This window comes from Stegodyphus dumicola, chromosome 7 (genome assembly GCF_044657685.1).
Source record: "Stegodyphus dumicola isolate Sdum_Otavi_A_Nest chromosome 7, ASM4465768v1".
Lineage (NCBI taxonomy): Eukaryota > Metazoa > Arthropoda > Arachnida > Araneae > Eresidae > Stegodyphus > Stegodyphus dumicola.
In genome coordinates, this window is record NC_140774.1 from 72,167,479 (window position 1) to 72,187,760 (window position 20,282).

The 20,282-nt window shown below is 29.8% G+C and overlaps 1 protein-coding gene across 1 annotated transcript; it reads left to right on the top strand.

The window, feature by feature from the left end:
- The first annotated feature begins 634 nt into the window (after positions 1-634).
- Positions 635-20,171, top strand: Atg6 (Beclin-1-like Atg6). The gene is made up of 2 exons (XM_035370798.2): positions 635-790; positions 18,607-20,171. Exon 2 carries the CDS (start codon positions 18,628-18,630, stop codon positions 19,972-19,974), a length of 1,347 nt encoding a protein of 448 aa, XP_035226689.1. The 5' UTR covers positions 635-790; positions 18,607-18,627; the 3' UTR covers positions 19,975-20,171.
- Positions 20,172-20,282: the final 111 nt, after the last annotated feature.

Consider the following 20,282-nt stretch of genomic DNA (forward strand, 5'->3'; position numbering starts at 1 on the left):
AATCTACTAAAAATAACTAAATAAATACAAATTCCGTAACAATATTATCACCCTCTATAATAGTTAAACAAATTAAATAGCGAAGAATCTGCAAGAATTTATGTACGTTTCTCGCGTTGTGAAAAAATCAACGATACCTAGAACCATCAAATTTGAAATAACCTAGTCCTCCACCCGAATATGGGCACTTGGAAGCCCGATTCTTGAATTTCGAATTTGTTTTATTATCTGTTTCACATTTTTTAAACGCCGTTAACTCAGAAGCATTAGGAATTACACATAGAACCAAGAATAATTACATGTGGTAAAGTGATTTAAAAAAAAAAGATCTTAAATTACTATGGGAGAAAAAATAAATATGTAATATTTCAGAATTTTTTATATTTTGAAATGGCAACCGATTTACAATATTACTAAAAAGGAGGGGAAAAGTTTGGTAGTTTTGTATCATGCTTTAGAATTGTGTGTCATATAAATGAGTTTTGATAATTAAAACTGAATACTCTGTATTTTGTATTCTCGAAATCTATATGCTCTTAAAAAAAAATAATAATCCAATTTGTGTTATTGATAGAGCCACAAAAATTCATCTTTATTTTCTGGAATATATTTTTAGTGAATCTGGCAACTATGATTAATGAATTTAACAATAAATATGTACAAGTGTAGGTAGTAAACTGTGTTCTGACGTGAGTTATGTGAAGTATCGGGAGAGTGAAAGAAAATATCTCTCAGATTATCATACACGAGAATAAATCAACTCTAACGTATATATTCAGTTTTTGGAAAGGTTAGTAAAAAGTGATTTCATTTGGAATTTCAAGAAAATTGTTTTTTCTGAATCTGTGTGTTGATTACTAACAGCTGTTCCGTTTGTTGCGTCATGTATTTCTGTATATAGACAGAAGGATTTTTTCTTACTTCATTTTCGCTCCCATTGAGCGTGTGTTAAATACCATGGTGGCTTGTTATATTAATCAAATGAAGTAGCTTGTTAGAATCGTAGGTTTATTTCTCGCTACGTTTTGATGATGTATGATATATTTATTTACTTTTCAGGTATTTGCAAGGAAAATAAATTAAACGGGTGACATGTAGTCATTATAAATTTGTATTTTCTAAATTTTAAAATGTATTTTTTTTAATTCATGGAGGAGTGACGTAAGTCAAAGATTCTTGATTTAAACAATTTAATTTAATTTAGACTTCCTTGTGTGTCTGCATTATCATGCATGTAAAGCCATATTTTGTTAATGCTGCTCCAGATATTGTTAAAGATAATGAAAAGCTGAGAAAACTACTGATTCATTATGTTTTTAGCATAGGTTATTGTATTATAATATACTATCAGTGAATTCTAAACTGTGATCCCTGACATATTAGTGCTCATAAATTAATAGACAGGGATCTGCAGATGAAATTTAAAAACTAGGTTTTTATTTCCTACTTAACTAAATCATGAGAAAATGTAATAAAAATACTGTGTAAATGTAGATATAGTTCCAATATAATGCACAGCATATGAAGAAATCTTTGATATATTGTGCTGATACAAGAGAGTACATTAAGTATGACTTAGTAAAATATACAGTGGCTTCCAAAAGTGTTTGTATACTTATGGTTTTCACTGAAATAGGGCTCTATCCATTAATTAAAAGTAAACTTTCTGAATGAGATTTTAATAATAAGATCTATAATATATTTGTAACAAAATTACATGAAATATTTTTAAAATATAGCGAAACTTTATTTTTAAGAAATTAATAATCAAAAAATGACAAACATTTTATCTCACAAAAGTCTTTATACACTTCAAAAAAGTCCTGACATATTTTACTAGTTTATTTTGTAATTTCTTTATCAATGTTCATCCATTCTTCCATCATGGCTGTTTTAAGTTTGCTTTTCGTTTTGAGTCGTGTTTTCGTACTCTAACCTCCAGCTCTTTCCAAATGTGTTCTATGGAGTTTAAATCTGGCAACTGAGATGGGGTTTTCAAAACCTGTGGACAATTATAGAGACACTACAGGCGAACGTTGAGAGCCATATACTTAGGATCGTTATCATGATTTAAAATAAAATTGTTTCCAATACCCAAATTTTGGGCTGATAACTTTAAATTGCCTCTTAAAATATTTAAATAAAGAGATTGATTCATTATGCCATGAATAAATACCAAATTACCGAGTCCTGATGCTGCCATGCACCCCCACTCAACAACACCTCCACTGCCATGCTTAACTGTTCCAACTAAGTTCTTATAATAAAGTTCCTCATTTTTTCTTCTCCATACAGTTATTCAACCAACGGAACCAAAAATGTTAAATTTGCTTTCGTCAGCAAATAGGACATTATTCCAGTACGTTTTGGGTGTATTTATCATTGATTTTGTGAATGAAAGTCTTTCTGTTTTTCTCACTAACAGTTTTTTTTTTTTATTTATTTATTTATTTATTTTTTTTTTTATGGGCAGAACGCCTATGTAATCCAGCTTCTCTCAGAACTCGTCGAACAGTTTAAGATGAAACTGAAGTAGAAATTTTTTGCAGAAACTTTTACAGCACTCAAATGTGGATTTTTCACAAATTTTCTAATAATAAATATCTTATCATGTTTAGTTAACTCTCGGCCGACCTTTTCTTACCTCGTTTTCCATCCAATTTTCTTCTTTAAAGCGTTTTATCACATACTGCAGTGTAGAGTTGAATAAATTAACTAATCTAGCGATATTTGGAATTGATTTACCACTACTATGGTGAAAAATTATCAATTTTCGAATGCTGTTTGTAATTTCTTTATGACTGTGACCTATTTTTCAATAATAAATACAATATTATGAAGTAAACAATAAAAAATTAAAGCAAACGATTTTTTAAAGCCACAAATGCCACCACAATGCAAAAATTTAAAAAAAGCGGCAAACAATAATTCTAATTTTGATTTTATCTAAAAATATTTCAGTGTACGAAGACTTTTGTGAGATAAAATGTTTGTCATTTTTTTATTATTAATTTCTTAAAAATAAAGTTTCGCTATATTTTTAAAATATTTCATTTAATTTTGTTATGAATAGATTATAGATCTTATTATTAAAATCTCATCCAGAAAGTTTACTTTTAATTAATGGATAGAGCTCTATTTCAATAAAAATCATAGGTGTACGAACACTTTTGGGAGCCACTGTATGTTGATCTTTGTCAGTAAGTAAATTAATTTAATGTTTTGTTTTGTGGTCATTATTAAAATAGTTCTTTTCATACTGAATGAAATTGTCATGCAAGTAAAACTAAGAGGAATTTATATATATATATAATTTATTTACTAAAGAAATATTGATTATATTATCTCCTAATATAAATTTAGTAGAAATATCAAAAAAGAGTGAATGTAGAAAGTTTAATTTCGAAAATTGTATTTTAAAGTAACTCGAATGTAAATTATTAAAAATGTTTTACAGGGACTTGAATTAAATCATGAATAACAAAATTTCAAACTTTGAAAAAGAAATTAAATTAAAAGCAAGTAATTATCGCTATTGATCAGAAATTAGTTGACTTTTCAAAGGGAACAAACCAACACTTGTTCATTGAACAATAATTAATAAATACGAAGGTGTTTCGTCTTTTACTCAAGTAAGAATGGTTATACCAAACTGCAAATTAAGTTAGGCCAAATAGTTCTGTGACGTGATGGTATTTAGAACCAAAGTAGAGTACCAAAGAACTCTTTCTGAATTAAGCATTTTCGCTAATACAAATTTTGAGTGAAAAGCAATTTATGTAGAAAAATTTATAAATTACTCGAGTAAATGTCCCGACACCTTCACTTTTATGCATGTTAATTCAAAACTATTTGTATAAAAATTAAACAGTGTTAATCTTAATTGGAATTAGGAAATAAACATTAGAAAATTAAGAAACATAATGCTATCTTTGCAAAAACAAATCAAATAATAAAAATTGAAAAATTAATATGTATATAATAAGAAAAAAATGTGAAATGTACATAAAGATATAAAAGCCAGAAAATGCATTAAGTAACTTGCATTCTTTCTAGGTGGGATGTCGATGAAGTGTTCTCTTCAGTATCTTTCTCAGAAGGGGTGTGTGTACGAAATTCGGGCGGCGAAACTTGTGAGAAGTAATTTATGGGACATGGGAGGGACTAGGAATGCTTAAGGGACATTTGTTGCAGAGTTCCTATATGAGTGAAAACGTCTGTTAAAATTTTGAATATACTAACTAGTGAATGGAAATTAATTTCTGGCTAATTGTCGTATTGGAACGAGGAAGAAAATTAGAAAAGGAAAAAAGTAATTTTCACTGTCAACAAGCTATTTGAGAGACTAAAGATTATGAAATAGGCTCATTTTTTTAGTAACAGCATAAGAAAAGTCTGAAAACAATTAGCTTTTTAGATTAATTGCACTATGTACAAATCCTCCAACTGATAATCATCCAACTTATACCGCCTTCTCAGGTTTAGGAACAAATTATCAGATCCCTATCAGTTAAATGATTTAGAGTGAGTATTTAACACCTGCTTCTTTTAAGACAATGGTCAATAAATCAATTAGGTATTAGATTATTTTTGAGAATTTTAATAATGAGCAAAATTTCGTGTTGTAGATCTATCGTATCTGTGCAAATATTTTAGCTAATCTTTAAAATATGGTAACAGGTAGTTTGGCGATATTTTGGTAAGGCGATAAAGGTTACTAGCTAGGACTTTAGCAGTGTACATGGATATAGTCAAGAGTGTGCGCAATGCCATTTTTGTGCAATTCTGGGATGTTTTTTTAAGTGAAAATAGGTCGACGTGTACATGGATGATACCGTGTATGTGCAGTTCGTAAAAACGCGGCAAGCAGTGGGCCATTCTGCACTTTGTTCCAATTTTGCAACTAATCTTCGTCATGATTAAGCACTTTTGTTCCATAAAAATTCTAGCATAAGTGTAATTCGGCTAGCAGATTGTTAGAAAAAAATGTTGGAAATGGAGTTTAAAAAAAAAAAAAAAAAAAAAATGCCTTTACTTCGTGAAAACAAAATGGCATCCAAACAAAAACTAGCAGGTTGCTGTAGCAGGGTTGGTCGCCAAAAAATTGCCAAGTTACCATAATCCAAAGATTAACCAATATTTTTAATACGTTTTATTTGATTTATTATTGTATTACTAATAACTTTTTTGGAGATGTTGGAAGTCCAATTTATTAATTTGTTAGTTTTGAAACTGAAGTTTCTTGTTTTGTCAAACAGTAAAATTTTTTTGTAGTTAATGATTTGAAGATTGAGATAGTCAATGTTATTTTGTGCATTATTAGTTTTATTAAGTGTAAGGCATTCTGGTTAAATCTCGGAGTATTCAATTTTATTAAATGTAATAAGATCATCTATATATCTGTAAGTGTGCTTGTAGTAATTAATTCTTGTTATTGTAATTTTTTTTGGAAATTAAATTCTTTGATAAATAAAAAGAGATTACAGATCGAGGTACTGGAATGGGAGCTCATTGGAAGTCCTCTGACTTGTTTAAAAAGTTGATTTTGAAATTTAATGTAGTTATGAAAAAGTGTGCATTTTAGGTAGGTTTTCCATTTACTAAGATTCATAATCGTGAGCATAGCAGGGAAGAGTTTAGGCAGATCTAGTAGAATAGTATATATTTCTTCTAAAGGAAGTGAGGTATATAAGTTTTCAAAGTCAAAGCAGTTAATGTTTTGTATGTCAATTGTTTGAATGGCATTAATGACAGGAGTGTTATTATGAATGAACCAGCAATAGTTATGATTCGTGTTACAATCGTTGAAAATAAATTTACAAATTTTTTTAAGTTGAATTGAAAAATAATACTAGTCTATATTTTTCTTGTAGTTATTAGTTCCATTTGCTATAAATCTGAATTTTAATGGTGTTTTATGGAATTTGGAAAGTGCATAGAGGCTAGTAAATCTGCTGTAGCTTGGATTTAAAGAGATATTTAGTTTTTGATGAAAAGTTTTAATTCTGTTTATTATAGATGTTTCTGTAAGGTTTGCTAATTGATAAGTAGTTAGTTGCGTTTAAAAGTTCTTTATGAATAATTGTTGTGTAGAATTGTTTTCATATAATGCTAAAGTTATTATTTGCTTTATCTATTTTTGTAATAGTAAAAAGTTTTTTAAAATTGTATTTAATAAGTTGTTAATGGAAATGGAACTGATAGTGAGGGTAGAAGAGTATAATTTTGATTTTGTTTTTATAATGTAGGTTATTTAGTTATGTAACAGGAAAAGTAATTTTGTCAAGATAGGAATAATACAGTTTAATTTTATATAAGAAAGGTGGTAATGCAAAGAACTCCAATGAGTTATTTGTGAAATTGAATTCTCATTAGTTTGATATCAAAATTTATTTTAATATTTAGGAATGGTTTTAGTTATTTTTCGCATAGATCCAAATTTTATTATTCATATACATTTCGTATCATTGAATTCTTACAAGAACTGCTAGTTTTAGGGATACATTTGATGTAGGACAATAAAATACATGTTAATTGTAACTATTACACAATAAAACATGTTTATACCTAGATAAGCAATTGCTTGAAATGTTGATACCCCTAACCTCCACATAATTTCAGGTTCTAGTGTTATCTGTACATGTAAGAAAATGCTGATTTCATAAAAATTTAATAAATTAATTTTAGATGAAGCACATTATTATAAGTACAACCTAAAAATTCAAGTATGAATGTATACAGTACAAAACAGTATTTTAAAAGAAAGTAATATATGATAACAAAATTCTAAAAAAATGTCAATACCTTGGAAGTCTTAGACTTTCAATGTTATTAGGGAACATGAACTTTAATTTTTAAACATCTTGCATGTGAATACTTTTATTTCTTATCTCATCAGTCTTATTTCCTTTTCAGGAAACAAGGCTTGTGTATGGAAAGCAGCATACAAACCATTGATAGAATTATGTATTTTCCTTACAATCCTGTAAATATATAATCTGTTTCAAGAATTTCTTCCAGAAATATTATTTCAAGTTTAAAATTATGCCTTAATCCATGAGTTGTATTACTCTACTGCAATACATAGAATGCAAACATGACTTAATGCAAGTATGATTTTTTTCATGGATCATAAATGTATCTAGGTCTTACGTGAGCCTCTTTGTAACACTTAAAAATCACATCCCCGAATAAAATTGAATGTTTACAAAGATTTCCAAGGTACTGACAATTTTTTAAAATTTTGTTCTAGCATATTATTTTCTTTAAAATGTTTTTTTGTATTGTATGCTTAGAACTTGATTTTTTAGTTCATACTTCTAAGTTATTATACCGTTTAAAACATCAGATGAATTTATTAAATTTTATAATTTTTTTTTTTTTTTTTTTAGAAATCAGCATTTATTTATATGTAAAGAAAAGTTTTTTAGTTCAGTTCTTCAGTTTCTACCAAGGCACTCCAAGTAATTTAATGGTAGAATCAGGTGCTAGCCATTCATTATGCTTACAATTCAGTTCTGATAGTTTATTTTGATTAGTACATTATCCAATAGTAAACAGAATATATGTCATCAAAGTCACATAAGGTTCCTCCCTTCCCATTTTTGCAGTTAAAAACAATTTTTACAGTGACGCCGTCTATAAATTTGATCCACAGTCTTCCTTGGTGGTTTAATAATTATATTGTTTTTCGAATTAATCTGTTTATTAAATTAATTATGTTTTTATTTTGGTAGTTACCTGTTATCCTGTTGGTTATGAAACTGTTGCCAAGCAGTGTGATTTAGCACTAGTTACGAATAAGTGTGGCTTAACAACACACTCATAATATCTGCACTTTTGTTTGATGGACATTTAATTGATTCTGGATAAGCCACATTTTGTTTTTATAAACAAGGATATAAATTACTTGTCACTGCTGTATTTTTGCATACATTTTGAAAAAAAAAAGTATTAAAATTTGAATCTGCTCTCTGTAGAACAATAAGTAGTGAATTACTTTGAAAGTTACATAATCCTAACATAAAAAAAACATGTATATGGTTATGGAATACAATATGGTTAGCTTATGGCTAACAAGAATTGGAACGAGACCTGTGGGAAGTTTGTACTTGTAGCATTCTAAGTAGAGCTTCTGATAAAATCCAAGGAACTAACAAAATAATAGAAATTGACACAGGTATTTTTATGAACCACAAAAATGAAGCAGGTTGAATACTGATTGTTTATTAAATATAAAGGTATCAGTTACTTGAGAATTCTGTGGAAATGATTGGCGGAACTTTGACGGGATCTATGCCAACTTTAACAATTGACTATATAATAAGCAAATACCTTTATTTTTAATCAGTCATACTTTATGTGTACTTTGCAGTCTAAGTGCATTATAAAGTAGGGCATTTAACTTGCCAAGAGAATTGTAATTTGGCTGCAGAATTTCTTAAATTTATCTATGCTTTGTTTAAGTGCAACACAGAAGTAAATTATTGGACTAGAATTCTGTTTATCAGAACAAATTAAGGCAGAAAAGTCTTGTAGAACAAGCAATCAGGTTTATTTACTTAAAGTATAAAATTGGGCCATTTTTGGATGCATCATTTTTGATGATAATGTAAGTTTTGAATGTGCTGTTTGGAATAAAATAAGTAATGCTTTTATGTTAATCAGTATCCAGTGATGCACTGTTAACAGTCTTGTTGAAATTAGCAATGTTGTTTTCATTTGTTTCCTACTTAATTTTGTTCATAAACTACCGAAATCAGCTGCATGAATGTGCATATTTATTGTTACAGTGTATATGTGTATAACCATACCAGTAGTCAACCTAAGTTAAGAATGAAATGTGAATATTGTTCAGTGAAAAGACTGATCGGGACAGGGAGCTTAGGGAAAGAACATTTCACCTCAATTTTTATTTTAAACTGTGTACTGTGTACAAGGTCTGTCATTCGATGATGAATATTAACAGAATCCATTTTTGTTGTATTTATAATCTTTTTTAAATTTATGCTGTTTTGTACCATTCCCCAATTGTGTCTCCTGCAAACAATAGGGGCATTGCAAAAGATCATCATGGCTCTGCCCACATGACATATTAAAAAATACCTTTTTTATTGTTCAAGTAAAACTATTTTCCCATCCCTGATCTACAGTTTGTTTACATGTGATATTTTGAAAGAATAGATTTCAAAGTAGCAGATAATATTTGTCATTTCAGATTATATGCTGTTAGGAATTTTTATACCATATAGTTTATATTTAAAAAAATTATCTATCATAATTACTATAAAAATATGTTAACACTGCATCTGTCATACTGATCTATCTTGTATTTCCAAGTATATTTGTGTCTTCACAGCATCTGAATATTATTTTAAGCTAAATATCTGTAATGATTTCTGTAATACAGTAAAAAGCCTGACTACCAAACTTTTAACTAACTGCTCAAGGAACCAAAATATTTTAAAATTTTAGATGTTTTTTACAGAATAATTGAGATACCTGTAAAGCATTATAAAGCACATATCAGTCTATGACTTAAAACAAATAAAAATTGTTGCCAAACAGTGGCATTTAGTGTCAATTATGAATAAGCATCACATAATACAATCATAAGATGTGCCTTTATGTAAACTCAGGTAACTATTGATAATGATAGCTTAGGTTTTGTGAAGATATGGATATAAGCTAACTGCTATTAGTTTTTTCCCTTGCATTTTTGAAAAAAATTAAAATTTGGCACAAATGACATGCAGTAGAGTCTTTACAAAATTATGGAATTCTTCCTTCAAGAAAAGTGTGTGGTAATGGCAGGGTCGAATTTGAGAGACCCTAAATATTTTAAAATTTTAGTAATCGTACATACATGTACATATGCCTGCTTTTTTCCCATTTTATATTTAATGGCTTATTTTAGGTGGTGAGAAACTGGTGATGAGAAGTTTTTGTGATATCCTCTTTCCTTGATTCCAAGCACGTTTCTTTGATACCCAGAGTAAAATAAGCATGTGTTTATTTTACTGAATGGTTAATTTAGTTCTGGCCTACAGATTCAAGCAATGGGAAAAGGGATAAACAATGGGGACACGACTTGAAACATTATGACAATTGTATCTGTTGATTACCTAATTAAATAAAGACTCACTTTTTTCAAACTTCAGCCAGAATGATTAGCTCAAGTTTGGCAGGGTCACTGTCAACTTTCATGGTTAACAGGATTTCCTAATCAGGTAAAGTGTTTTACTTTCATATGTTAAAGGCCTACAAAAATATATCAGCTTTTATGTCTGAAGTGCTTTTTTCCTCAAAATCTTAGCTCTACCAGTGGTAAAATGGTTAAAACCAGTGAATACTGCTAATTCAAACTTAGGCGAATGGGCTGGCGGCAGGGTTTTTTTTTTTTTTTTTTTTTTTTTTTTGTGATTTTCCTCATCTGTAAAGTGAATGCAGGTCAGTTGCCCTTGGAAAATCTTCTACAGAGATCCCGCCTTTTAGGTAGATAGCCCTTGTGGCTTTTACATATTCAAGTAACCCAACTCCCAAAATCTTGTGTAATGTTAAATGTAGGCTTTTGATATTCCAGCTAATGATAAATCAAATGACTGTTTTTATCATTTTAGATTTGAATTTTTTTTTTTTTTTTTTTCCCATTCATTTGATTTTTCTACCATGAATTACATTTTGAATATGCTCAAATGTCTAGAATTTTCACTTATCTGGCATTCAGCATTTCCAGGCTTTCCAAATTTCAAACATTTATTGTAATTCTGAACAACCATTTGCATCATAGCAGATTAAAGTAAAGATAGATTATTCTTCAGTTGTGGAAACCAATATAGCTGTATTCCTGAAACTTTTTTCTCATTTTATATCCTGCTTAAAATGGAATTCCCTGTATCAAATGCATTTTATTATATTCTCACTATTTAGTGTAAGAATTTTCACTTTATATTTGGTTGTTTGTGTATTATTAAGTGCAGTACTTTTTTTCAGACCCTGTATTTATGGAATTAAAGAAAATATGTTTATTCAGAACCTACATGAATAGAATTACTTAATTACAAGAACATTATGGATATTATGCCAAACATCTTAAACACTTAAATGTTTTATCATATATCTTTCTTTCAATCTCAAGTTCATCATTTTAGCATTAGGTACTGTAATATATATGTTTTCTAGTAATATATTTCCTCTCAGGAAGTGTGTAACCAGGTCTTAGTAAATTGATTATACATGAAAAGATAGATGCTTTCTAACAAAGAGTGAAATATTTCAACTGTAAAAGAGCTTCATCATCTCTTTGTCATTCATCACATCAAACATCTTTTTGTCTTTAGAGTTGTTTTAATAGCTGACCCTCTTTTAAGTCTGAAGACGAACTCAGGGTTTTTCTCCTCCATTTTATTTTTGATTCTTTGCAAGTAAATGTCTATGTTAGAAATTAAGCCTAATTGCTACTAATTTTTACTATCCATATCACCATTGCACTTTTTTTCTGTGTGTTCTTTCATTTTGTAAAAATTAAGCACTAGCAACATTTTTGTGGCTAGCATATTCTATTATAACTTGTTTATTAGATTCTTTTTGCATATTAAAAACCTTAAATTTAGTCCTTAATTTCTTAAAAAATAGATGTAAAAGCATTAACAATGTAGATGAAAAAATAGATGTTAAAGTGCAATTTTGTCCAAAAATTAATATTTAATTTTTTTTGGACAAAATTGCTGTCTGAAATGAAATTACATTTGAAGTACGTGAGAAAATCTGGAATTGATGAGCTAAATGTGCTTCAGTGCCTTCAATAATGTAGTGTAGTTGACTTATTAAGATTTTTATTTATTTATTTTTATAGATATATTTTTTATTTTATTTCTCTGCTTAGCCAGCAAAGCATGCAAGAGCAATCAGAAAGACACATTTTATGTTTATCATTAAAGATTTAATTTTAAGCACATAGTTTTGCAGAAATATAGCATAAATATACAAAATTCATCTCACTTGTTCTTTTTCCATTATTAGAATTTCAGAGTTATTAAAGTAGTAATTACTTCTTTTTTAGTGCAATGAAATCTTGATTACTCCTTACATTCATTAAGCGAAACAATTTGTTCCATAGAAATCAATATAAAATAGGATAATACATTTCATTCCAAAAAAATACTCAAATAAATGTATATGTTAAAGTAATTAATTGTTTATAATACATCCTTTTTTAAAAGAAAGTTGTCTAAAGACATTTGCTTTTTGTCTCTGCTTCAAAATTTGGCAACAATGAGATAGCATTATCATTTTATAGTGTACAAGTAGCAATAGCAAAAAGTTGCAGAAATTTGCAGTGTTCATAACTACTGCCTTATTAGGGTGATGCTTTTCAACATATAAAGCAGTAGTTTCCCATGTATTCAGGATATCCCTTATTTCACTGGAATCTTATTGCTTTGCTGCTCTTATCTCCTTCTCCTCAAATGAAATCCCACAAATTCTTGTTTTGTCACAAAATGCAGTTCTGTAAGATCTTCAATGGTCAGTTCCTAGCTATGTTCATCGATGTCGTTGCTATCCACATTTAGCCAGAGCTTGATTGCAGTAGAGCCTGGTTCCAATACTTCTCAATTTTTGAGATAAATTATAATTCTAGTCAGAGTACACCGGCATTTACCCTATGTAATTGACCACAATTTTGGTAGAAATTCTTTTTATTTTTTAAATTATATTTAAAAAATATATATTTGAATGTAGGATGAGACTTTTTTTGGGAGGGGGGGGTCCACTTCCGCATTTCAAAGTCTCATTCTGTAGAAAGTGGATTAAATTTATTACAGCGGGTAAATTTTCAGTTCTTGAAAGCGCTAAATGTGATCACCCTGGTTATGCATATACAGTGCTAGTGACTTCCCACAGAAAAGAACAGTTGCAGGTATTTTGAAACGATGTAACCAAATATGGAGGATGAAAATTTTGATTTGTACAGATCCTTATGTTGGTTCTCAGCTTACAGCTCAACCTGCAGATTTAGGGCAATCTCCCCTTGTCACATTCTGCTTGACAGCTAGAATTTTATCTGCAGACAGTTGCGGTCGAAAAGTGTTGGACTCTTCTCTGTTTATTTTCATACTTGTACGTCCCCATTAAAATTTCCTTCCATGTCTCATATTGTTTGTAGCATTCAGTCTGTTCTGAATGGATATGCTTTTATACTTTTACCTTTTTTCATTGGAGAAAGAATGGTCTTTATTTTTATCATCCTTTGAAATACTACTTTGTTATATTGTATATTCATAGTATATGTCGTAGGGCCACTTCCTTAATTAATGCATTGTACATCCAGAGTTTAAATTCTGCTGTACCCTGACACTATCTTAATTTTTGAGTGAAATTAATTTTAAGTCTCAATATAAGACAAGGTCCGGTATTTTAATTTGTTAAAAAAAACTGTATCGTTAATTTAATCACTCATTACATTTTTATTTATTTTTTACAGTTTGCTGAGTTTTAATTATTTTTATTTTATTTTTTACAGTTTGCTGAGTTTTAATTTTAATTTATAATTTTTATTTATTATTATTTCTTCTCTCTTTCCTGACAGCTTTCCATAGTTCCGGTACTTTTAATTTTAAAAATTAAGCTGTGCTTTAGCTCCGTAATCTTAGCCAAAAACATAATCTTGTTGATTACAGACTGTTTAGGCACTTCCTCAGCAATAGTCAGATGCTAGCTGAACGAGTGCTAAACACAGGCTGATAGCCGAGATGCAGTTATGATCCTGTATGTGACATCAGGATGTCTCCAAGTTATTCCTTCTGAGAAACATTGCTTGTTAAAAGAGTTTTTTTTTCATTTTGTTTTTCTCCTTATAAAAAGTGCTCATTAAGCAAGGTTTGGCTGTATTTATGTGTTAATGATGCACAGTTTTTATGCATTTTCCATTTTTACCACCAGCTGTGAAAAAAATAATTTTTACTGACAGAAAGCCAACCCAAAGTGTTTGCATAAATATATTGCAGTAATTTGTTAATATGTTAAAATACCTACATTTAAACATTTCTTAGAGGACTGTTGTGGCTTCATATGATTTTTAGCTTTTATGTATGTTTTAATAAATGCTGGTGGCATTCAGAGGAATTTTTTTCTGTATTGGGTTATGCATAGTTGGAAAGGGGCATTCATTGAAGAATTAGGACGTAGCTTACCTGTTCTGTCTTAAATTGCTTCATTAGTTCCAATTAAAAAAGTTTTGGGTTAACTGCATATTAAAATCTATGTTATACAACTATTCACCATTCCAAATGATTTCTGCAGAAGTGGTATCTTATGGAAGTGATATTCAATATTAATGCTTGTTTATGTTTTAAGAAATGTTGATCACTTTTAGAAGAAGTCATGAGAGATTTCACTATAAATTAAATAAATAATAAAAAATAAAAGTACTGTAAGTCTGGGTGAAATGCAAAATATATATGGCATTAGAAACATATTGTATTAACTACAGTAATGCTGCAAACATTGATAAAGATTGTAAATTTGATGTATTATTACAGATTTTGTACATATGTAAATAATTTTAGTAAAATTATATATGAAATAGTAGGGTGTTTTTTTTTTTTTTTTTTTTTTTTTTTTTGTGTGTGTGTGTGTGTGTGTGTGTGTGTGTGTGATGTTTTGACTATTTTTTCATAGCCAATTGCCAAAAGTAATCAAATTTTTAACATTTTGGTCCACTCACTATATAACTGCAATAAGTATTGTAATGGAATAACTATAATTAATCTATATATGTAACTGTATCCTGCCCTTAGATGTGACTTTAACCATATATGCCTTCCGGTAATTTCAAGTAATGGAATTTACTAGAGATTTATCGATGGCCAGGTGAAAACTATATGAGACTGAAGAGAGCATATGTTCTCAGTTGTTTTTGTTTAGTTTGGAGTTGAATATGGAGTATCGAGATATCCGTGAGAGCTTCTTCTTTTACATGCAGTTTGCATTGCATTGTGTTTAATGTTCTTAATAGTTTGAAGTGTAACTACTGATTGTACTCTGCAGGGTGATTTTGTGGAAAGTTCCTGAACTGTAAAGTGTTTCTTTTGGTAAAAATAAGTTTTATCTAGTTATCATTAGTTCTGTGTACATTCAGTCTATTACGAACCCATATGCATACAACAATATTATAAATTAAGTGTATTTTTCATTATATCAATTAGTTATATAATAACTGTATAAAATAGTAAGAAGCATATTTCTGTCACTCAGTTTTTTAAAGTAATGGAGGTAAAACTTGAATGGTAAAGATATTTTGTCATTGAATGCTTGCAACTGTCTATTCGACAAGCTACATGCATGATGCATTAAAACGTCCTGTGGCTTATCCAAGGCAATATTTTCTTCAATCATGTAAACATAACATAATTATCCAAAATTTTTAAAAACCTTGTACTAAAACTTGTAATATCAAAAATAAGGAGAAAATTACAATATCAAAAGGCCTACATTTATAATTAGATAAGATTTCAGGGAATAAATCATTTCTATCATAAAATATGGTGTATTTTGACTGCTATGAAATCTCACTGAACGTAAAATTTGGATGAAAAAAGATGTCACCAATCATTCCAGTTTAAATCAACAGAACTATCTAGTTAAGTAATAAAGAAATGTAAATTAGTGATATAGCATATAAAAATTTTTTAAAGGTACTTTTGTATTATTGCAGTCGCTTTGGGGGCAGCTTGAAACCAGAGAAAAAATATTTTATATATGTTTTTAAGTATAGATTTTAATTTTAATTTGTAATTTATCCTGCAAAACTACTTAAAAGTGGTATCACCCACATATAATTATTCCAGTCTACCACAGTCTTACCTGCCATTTTTAACTTTTCCAAGCAAAATTTAATTTGTTTTAATTCCTTAGTCCATAAATCTGACTGCTGTAGTAAATGGTAGATGACTATTTTCGAACCAATTACTGCTTCAAATGCCAACGTGTTCGTTGCACCTTTTTCACATTGCATTTCCAAAAAGGTTGTTTCCCAGAATACATCATCATCAAATGTGAATCTGAACATCCCTGCCTTTGTGTGCAAAGTATTATATTCTTACAGAAATTCCACAGAACTCTCTGCATTTGCAGGCAAATCCCACAAGCGCATATTTCAAAATTCAGGTGAAAACCAAATGTATTACAGTTTGCCTTTAGAACTTCTATTTGCAACCAAAGCAGCATGTACACAAATTGTGACATTGCTTATTCAAACCTACAGTTATCGATATGGTTACCTGAAGAATTGTTATGCGCATCGTTGCTACAGGTTGGTGACTTCTGTTAATGACTTCTACCAGGGTGGTTGCGATAATACTAAAGTACTAATTTAAATTGTTTATCATAGTTTTTCGTGTTACATTGCCATTATTTATCCATTTTCAAAGTCATGTATCATAACTTTTTTGATGTTCGGAAACTTTGAAAATCCTCCACTTCAAATAGTGTGAAATATTAATCATTTATTCAAAATGCGATTGAAAAAATAGAACTTCTATCTTTAAAAAAATTAATACTTATATGTTATCCTGTCCACTGTGAAACTGTTGCCAAGCAGTGTGGTTTAAAAGATTTAAATTGATACCTGCCTTCTACAGAACAGCAAGCATTGGATTATTTTTAATGTTACATAATCCTACCAAAAACATGTGAATTAATGGACACAATATGGTCAACTGAATATGTCTTGTAAAACAGTAATAGAGTGAGACAATTACCTGTGAAAAATTTAAACTCCGCATTCTAAATAAAGCATCCTCTAAAATTGGAGGGGCCTAAGAAAACTGTAGAAATCAGTGAAAGGATTTTTACAAAGCGGGTCAAATTCTGATTGCTTATTAAATAAAGAAGCGTCAATTCTTACAGAATTCAGCAACACACACACAAAAAAAAAATTAGCGAAACTTTGACAGGACCTCCTGCCATCTTTCATGGTCGATGGAATAATACCAGTACCCAAAAATTAAACCGCCTTATCCTGAATTTATCGAGTTTGCATTTGAACCCAAGTTATCTTTGAGATGAGTATGATTGAATTGGGACGCCATGCTTGTCCTTTCGTGCCACTACATCACACTGTTTGGCAACAGTGTATATGTGCTTGTAGCAATATAAGCTGTATAATGGTGTTACAAATATCTCATATACTAAATTTTTCAGAAGAAAAATATTCTCGTTATTTGAGTTTTCTGGTTAGTTGAATGCCAGATAGTTGACCTTTAATTGTATGTAACTGCTTGATAATATATGATTAATTATTTAACTATAAATAATTATTGTTTTAATGGAATATGGAAATTATTAATAATTTGTAATTTTATAATTTTTTATTGATGAAATTACCTCATATATTTGTGTGAATATCATCTACAGTGTCTGCTATCTTGTTGATATTTATTTTTAAGGAAGAAAATTATTCCTGAGAGAGGTGAAATCTACACTGTGGATGACAGTGAAAATGATATTAAAAATAGTTTGTATTCTTAATGATAATGCATAAAACTTTTAGACAATGACCTTCATATTTCCTCTCTTGTAAATGTGTTTAGAAATGCAGTATTCTTTTGGAATTACAGTATGCAAGAATGAATTCTGAGATTTCATCCATTTCTGAATGTCATTAATTAATGTATTGGTGTAATGGGTACATTATTATTATTTATTTTAAAAATTGAAACTAAAGGTTGATCTTTTGCGAAATGTGATAATAAAATTCATTGACTTGCTGAATTGTGCATGAGGTTGCATGGTTTTCCTCATATATATTTTAAATGCTGACAGTTTTCTTTTAACTAAACTAAACTCAGTGACACCAACAGATTTCGGGGTAATGCAGTAACCTGCATTGCCCCGCCCCGAAATCTGGTTTCTTGATCGTAGGCCCCAGGGTGTGTAAGCGTATGCCCTGAACAAGTGGCCAGCTTGTCGCAGGAACCCAGTGTTTAGTCCCCAAGTGAACTTGGTACTTATTTTATCAACCCAAGGGATGAAATGCTGAGTCAACTCTGCTCAGCCCGGAGTTCGAACCCTGGAACTGTGGTGCTGCTGCACGATGTGCTAGCCACTGCACCACTGGGCCTCAGTTTTCTTTTAGAAGATTAGAAGAAGGCTATTATCCTTTAAATGTTTTGCTATGATAATGTAACATGGGTAGCTGAGTTATGCAAAGAACGAAATCAGGTGATAAAGGAAATCAAAAAATTCTTTAAGAAATAAGGCAAATAAATATTAGATAAAATATCCTATTAAGCATAATCAAAATGAGCTCCCTTTTGTGTTATTATTTGCATTATAAAATAAAAATAGGAGTATATATTTTATCTAAAATAAAATTTATTTTCATTAAAAGTTTTTATTCAGTCCTTGGAGTTGCTCTTCTCTGTGTTGGTATCAGATATGTTTGGTCATCCTACAGAGAATGAATTTAAACATGTATCATTCTATTTTCCTTGAAAAGTAGTTTAAATGAATTTTTTATTATAAGTTTTCATATTTTAGTTGATTTTTTGTAAATGGAAATTGATTTTATTTATTATAAATTAAGTTATTTTTAAATATTTTTAGATATCAGCATCAGAAACTTTGATGGATTCTGCCACAATGGCATTTCCTGAAAAATATGGATCAAAGGATCGAACTTTTGCAGTCAACTTCACCTGTCAGCGTTGCTGTCAACCACTGAAATTGCATTCTTCTTTTACAGAATTAGATGATCAAACTTTATCTGAATTATCACTTCCTTTGTATCCAAATACTGATGGAGATGAAAATGAATTGATTAAAGCATATCAACAACAGTGTGATGAGAGTAGTGTAATGAGAAAAATTGTTATGCCAATAAATTGTGCAGATGCAACGAGTGATTTTATGGTTGTTGGTGAGCTGACTAGTTTGCCATTGGACAGTTGCCAGTCTTTGAAAGTTACTGCTGCTCTTTTCAACATTATGTCTAGTCAGTCGGATGTTGACCATCCATTATGCGAAGAGTGTACAGATACTTTACTTGATCAAATGGACCAGCAACTGAGGATTGCTGAAGATGAATGCAAAGAGTATCGAGATTTTCTGGAACATCTGGAAATGGGTAGCGATGAAGATGATTTAGAAAAACTACAGAATGATCTCATGAAACTTAAAGAAGAGGAAGAACAACTTGAAGCTCAGTTGTGTGAAATGGAAACAAAAGAAAAAGAATTAAGAAGAATTTTAAAAGAATGGGAAGATGAAAATGATGCATTACAAAGAGAAGAGGATAAGCGATGGCAAGATTATTGTCGTATAAAAAGGCAGCTATTAATATCTGAAGATGATCAGCGTAGTGTTAATAATCAATTGAAATATGCCCAAGCACAACTTGATAAACTGACAAAAACAAATGTTTTCAATGCAACTTTTCATATTTGGCATAGTGGCCATTTTGGAACAATAAATAATTTTAGACTAGGAAGACTACCTAATGTACCCGTTGATTGGCCAGAAATCAATGCTGCATGGGGCCAAACAGTACTATTGCTCCATTCATTAGCAAAAAAAATTAATCTTACTTTTGAGAGATTTCGTTTAGTACCTTATGGTAATTTGTCTTACCTAGAATCTTTAGAATCCAAATCCAAGGATTTGCCACTTTATTGTCATGGGGGAATAAGATACATGCTAGATAATAAATTTGATCAAGCAATGGTTGCATTTCTTGATTGTTTGCAGCAATTTAAAGAGAAAGTTGAAAGTGGCGATGCATCTTTTCATTTACCTTACAAAATGGATAAAGGTAAAATAGAGGATAAAAGTACAGGAAAATCATATTCAATTAAAATTCAGTTCAATTCAGAAGAACAATGGACAAAGGCTCTAAAATTTATGCTAACTAATTTAAAATGGGCCTTAGCTTGGGTGTCTACCCAGTTTCAAAATAATGCACCTAGTCGTTTTTGATTCTTGATGGGTATTTATGAATTCCATAACAGCATATTCTGAATTCACCTGAAGCGGGTATTTGTGTTTTTCATTTTGATAAATTTAGAAAAGCATAAAGAGTGTGTGATGAAACTGACTATTTTCATTTCCCTATTTCTTTGTATTATATGAAATAATTTACATTTTCATTGTTCATAAAAGCTTTCAATAGTAGAGAAATTTTTTCTGTGATGTGGTTTATTTTATTGAACTATATAGCATTTAAATATGTTATGTAATTTATTATGACTTACAAAACTGTTGTGAGTGATTGCATAGAGCTTGTG